Source organism: Marmota monax, unplaced genomic scaffold, assembly GCF_021218885.2.
Source record: "Marmota monax isolate L192 unplaced genomic scaffold, Marmota_monax_Labrador192_F-V1.1 WCK01_AAM20220418_F8-fsc00804, whole genome shotgun sequence".
NCBI classification, from domain to species: Eukaryota; Metazoa; Chordata; class Mammalia; order Rodentia; family Sciuridae; genus Marmota; species Marmota monax.
Window position 1 is genome coordinate 130,519 of NW_026693228.1, and position 5,555 is coordinate 136,073.

Sequence of the window (5,555 nt, forward strand, 5' to 3'; positions counted from 1 at the left end):
TTTGTGCATTTGTGGTTGTTTCTATGGAAAATGGAACCAGTTGGGTTAAGAATAAATTTTTAAAAAGATATCCAATACCTTCATCTTAAATAAAAACCAAAACTTCATGAATTCATATACAATTCTGTACGTGTGGGTGTCCTTCCATCTGGCTACTCAAACAGTGATGTTTGTCGTCAAGGTGAGAAAATGTTACTCCCAGTAATCCTTAGCACATCCCAGAGCCCATGCTGCAATTATTGGGTTACTTGATTCTCCCCTGGGTCATGAAACAGAAGTGCCCATCCCAAGACCCACCCATACCTGGTGCCCAACAAAGGCTCAGGCTCTGTGCCCAGCATTCCCATGAATATGCTGTCAGCTGGGTGCTTCCTGATGCAGAACCACAGCAGGGGACACAGCCACGCAGTGCACTGGACAAGAACAATCTGGTGAAATGCTGCAGGCCCAGGCTGACTGTGGACTAATATAGGACCTTGGAAGCTCAATACACAGAGCTCACAATTAGACTAATCAGTCCATGTGATGCCCATCACTAAGGACTTCCTACTATTAATGAAGGAAGATGAAGAAAAGAAAACAAAGGTCCACTTAAGATTTGGACCCTAGCTATAATTGGGAGGCACCTTATGTTCTCAGTTTACTTTTTTCTCTTTATTAGTATTTAAAGATACATCTCCTTTTAATGCCTAATTCTTATTAGGTAAAAATATAAATAACAAAAATCACTATATGAACCATAAGAAGCATACATTTCAGTGACAGGTATTTGGTCATTAAGTGTTTTTAATTAAAGCATTTAATTTTAATTAAGCATTCAGTCATTAAATTAATAGTGTTAAATTAATTAAGCATTCAGTCATTAAATTAATAGTGTTAAATTACTTAAGCATTCAGTCATTAAATTAATAATGTTAAATTAACTGCTCAAAGGACTCTGCAGCATTGGAATGATGTGAAACTCTAAAACACACCTCAGACCAAGCTCTAAGGGTCTGCTGTCACTTCCTCTTGTTCATACTCTGCTTTTCCTAGTCTCATGGACATCCCTGCCATTGTTCTTGAGTAATTGGAGGTTGTAAATGCTGTTAAGGAGAAGTATGGGGCTCCTGTGTTCATGGCATAGACACAGACAAGATCTGCTCAATCATGTGTCTGGCTCTGTGGGACATTCCTGCTGAGGAGGAAGGGACCGAGGACAGTACCAGTGTGCTGAAACTCCACTGAGCAAGGCCAGTACCTGAGTAAAGAGCAAGAGCTTAACACATTTTCCCTATTTCATCTCCTGTGTCTAACGTGGTCTATAGGCTCTGAGGAATCAGAAATGAAGGTGAGATGGTCATTTCACCCCAAATATTCAGCATACACCTACATAAGAGGAGTATGAAAATGTAACACTATAGAAATTGAAAACACTAACTTTAGATCCAAAGATATTTCAGTTGAATAGTATGAACATTTGCCTTTCCATTTTAATAATAGCTATTTAATTTTTGCCCACATTTTACACCTTTATCACATATCAACCACACAGAGAGCAAAGTTTTCTATTTAATCTGGATTCAGTGACATTGGATGCACTGGAAACCCCCATGGATCATATTGCTGTTTCAGAGACTCTAGTAAACGGCCAGGTGTTGAAGGGAAAAAAAAAGAGTCGAGCCAACAGCAGCCAAAATTAAATTTTGACTCTCTAGGGTCTGATGAAATAACATTTTCACTGTTTTTTTTTTAATATATTTTTTTTTAGTTTTCAACTGACACAACATCTTTGTATGTGATGCTGAGGATCGAACCCTGCTGCACGCATGCCAGGTAGTGCACTATTGAGCCACATCCCCAGAATATTTTAAGCTGAATCCAGGGGACTTAGCTGCAGGCACATTTTTCAAATTCCTGACTAGTAATGCAGTGCAGACCTGCTTTGTCTCCTCTTGAGATGGAAAGGACTGGGAACCAGAATGCAGGAGGATGTGGCAGCTTCAAGGATATCTTGGAGTAGCAGAAACAGGGAGGTCTGGGCTGGATTATTGGTGCCTACTTGACCTTAAATTTTTGTCTCATCTCAGCCATTCTTTCAGAAGTGGATCAAGTGACAAACTAACTGCTCTGAATTGGGATCTACCAGAAATCCCAAAGGGAAGTACACATGAAAAGGAAGCCCATCTTGCAGAGAAAGGAAAGTACAACCCACTGCTGTTTTTGAAGAGGACAATTTGCCAGCTCTGGTCTGACAAGAGGCCATGTGCCTCAAACCCACACTACATTTCAAATGTGGCTTCAGTTGTTGTATCTGAACATAATCGCAATTCATATAAACACCTATACTCTTTCCTGCTGTCTAAAATAAAATTGTGTGACACTTATGCTGTGGGAAGACTTTGCACATGAACAATCAACCTACAAATAAAACATAGTTTAGCAGTGGCACTCAGTAATCCCCCAAAAAAGATCATCCTCATCCTCATCATCTCCTTCATAAATCTTTTGAATTGCTTAGCACAGATTTAAAGGGACACATTCTCTCCTCTTGTGGATGACAGCTTGTGACAGGAACAGTCAGTGTGGGAATAAGACAAGGCTTTCCATGTGCTTTCTGTTGTGCACACCACAACCAAGCCTATGAACTCATAGAATCATCACTCATCATCTGTCCCTTGTTCTCCCATCTGATAGGCAAACTGCATGCTCCTCCTGACAGTGAAGAAATAATGTTGTGGAATGCCCTTCAGCCACCCTTCGCCTCTTACAGCAGTTACTGATTCACACTGGAGCTCTGTGGATGTAGAACTAAGGAGGGTAGCTCCAAAGCCCCAAGTCCCTAATGTCCAGTGGCCCTCACTTCAGCCTTCGGGTACCAACACAAGCTCAGCTAAGAGCTTCCTGATGCAGACATCCATAGCAGGAAGAGCAGGTATGGAGCCCACTGGACTGGAGTCCTCAAGCCGAAGGGCTAGAAGAAGCATAGACTGATTATTGACTACTGTGTGAACTTGGTGGCTCAATGCCTAGGGCGTCCAATTAACCAAGTAGTTTTGAAGCATATCAAGAAGAAGAGGAGGAGAAAATAGACATCAATAAATGTTCACAGTTTGTATCAATTGCTAACTAGGTTCTTCTCTAATATCAATTTATTTGTAAAGACTTTTTTCATATTAGTATTATTATGGTAAATTTAAGCTACAAAAAGTTACAATTTCACCTTTCTCAAGTATATAGATGTGTAGCATTAATCACATGTGTATTTTTATGACACTGTCACCGTGATCCATCTCCAAAATTTTTCATTTTTCCAAAGTGATAATTGGTTCCAAATGTGAAAAATTCCCAAACATTCCTTCAAAGATTAGCTACAGGCATTGAACAAAGAACGTGAGAAACTAATTAGAAAAAATTAAAAAAAAAAAAACAGGAAGGAAAGGCTCTGCTTTTGTTGGCCTCACACATGTATGCTGGATAGAGTTCACTCCACAGCCAATCAGAGTCCCGGAAGGGCACAGGCTCAGGAGTTTGGCTGTGGTTGCTTGGCAATGACTGTTTCCAGGTGGACCACTACCAAACCATGAGCTCCACTGTGGATGGTGCTGTGGGGAGACTTGGCTCAACTCTAAGGGCTAGATTGGGATTTCAAAGGCAGTTTTAGGCGAGGGGGAGGGAAGATGCCTCTGAGGCCCTGGCCTCTGCCAAGGAGAAGCCTTTTGGCTTGGGAACTCAGGACCAGGGGCCCTCGGGCTCCTCCACCAGCCTGAGGATGACGTGCCTGTGCTTTGGGCAGGGAGGTCTTAATGGATGTAGCTGGCCCAGGTACCAGGTAGGATACAACCAGTGAACAATGTGCAGAAGGCTGTAAGTGTGGGCAGCAGATGAGAAGAACAGGTAATAGACTGGAACCTAGCAGCAAGAAGCCTGAGGCGCTGGAAGGAGGACATGTGTGAGAAGTAAGCAAAGTCCAGGTTGCGCAGCAGGAGGAAGACCAGGGAGGAATGATCTCCCTCACTAAGACACCTGGTGGCACTGCCCCTAAACTGCCTCAGCCCTGGGACCTGCAAACTTGGAGGGGCCTGATGCCTAGTCCACCTTGTTGAGTAGCCAAATAAAAATTGGGTTCCCATCCACTAAAAAATAAAAAAAAATAAAAAGAATGTGAAAAACTAAAAAACAAAGCTCTGAGTATTACTATAAGTGCAGATTAAAGGACTAAATGTTTAGCTTTGCAGAATTTTCAAAGAAACAATGCGACTGGATTCTTCATGTGCTATACTAGACATTTCTGCTGTTTCTGCCACCTCCTCAGGACACTTTTAATGTCTCTGTTTCTCAGGCCATAGATGAAGGGGTTGAGCATGGGGGTGACCACAGTGTACATCACAGAGGCCATTGCACCCTTCCTGGGAGAATATGATGCAGCTGAACCAAGGTACACTCCAAAAGTTGTTCCTAAAAATAAGCCAACAACTGCCAGGTGAGACCCACAGGTGGAGAAGGATTTGTACCTCCCCCCTGAGGATGGGATCCTCAGAATGGTGGAAACAATTTTATAGTAGGAGAAAAGGATCCCTGAGATGGGGAAAAGGCCATATACTGCTCCAAGAAAATACTTGACCAAGTTATTATAGAAGGTGTTGGAACAGGAGAGTTTGAGAAGCTCAGAAGGGTCACAGAAGAAACTAGCGATTTCCATGTCCTTGAAGTTGGTGATTTGTAACATCATTAAAATGTGCAGTTGGCATTCCAAAAGGCTGAACAGAAATGACAACAAAGTTAAGAAGCCACAGAGGCGAGGGTTCATCATGACCAGATAATGCAGGGGATGACAAATGGCCACAAAATGATCATAGGCCATCACAGATAGGAGCATATAATCCATACATGCAAAAATGGTAAAAAGAGACATCTGAGTCAGGCAGCCCACATAAGAGATGGCTCTGCTGTGAGTTTGGATGTCCACAATCATCTTTGGGACTGTGGTGGAGATGAAGCAGATGTCAGTCAAGGACAGGTTGGAGAGGAAGAAGTACATGGGGGTGTGGAGGTGGGGGTCAGAGCTGACAGCCAGGATGATGAGCAGGTTCCCAAGCACTGTGACCAGGTACATGAACAGGAATAGACCAAAGAGGATGGGCTGCAGGTCTGGATCTTCTGATAGGCTCAGGAGTTGGAATTCAGAAACATCTGTTAGATTTTGTGCATCTAGATAACTGAGACATCTTTTGATAAAAAGAGTAAGGGGAAAGAAACATATCAGCAAGCACCCCTCACTCTGTGTACATTTGAATTCAAGTATTCACAAGGGTTGTTCTCACACTGGAGATCCACATGCCTTCAATGTAATTCTCAAAAGTGTACACCCAGTCTTGCATTTTCTTTACTCTCCATCATTCACCCCTCTTTCCACACCCTATTTTCAGACATTGAACTGAGAAATATTAGAAGCCCAGGAGCCGAGGACAGAAGAAGTTCATGATCACAATAAAATAAAGCCTACTGTTTGAAGGAAATTTCAGGAAATAGTACTAACCTTCTAATTAAGCAAAAAAATAATCTTCAAAGTTAAT

At 42.2% G+C, this 5,555-nt stretch overlaps 1 protein-coding gene across 1 annotated transcript; it reads right to left on the minus strand.

Moving 5' to 3' along the window:
- Window positions 1–4,255: 4,255 nt before the first annotated feature.
- On the minus strand, window positions 4,256–5,026 carry LOC124100540 (putative gustatory receptor clone PTE01; the record flags this gene model as incomplete). The annotated part of the gene is made up of 1 exon (XM_046456081.1): window positions 4,256–5,026. A coding segment is annotated over one exon (771 nt), but the record flags the coding sequence as incomplete, so codon positions are not given.
- Between the last annotated feature and the right edge of the window lie 529 nt (window positions 5,027–5,555).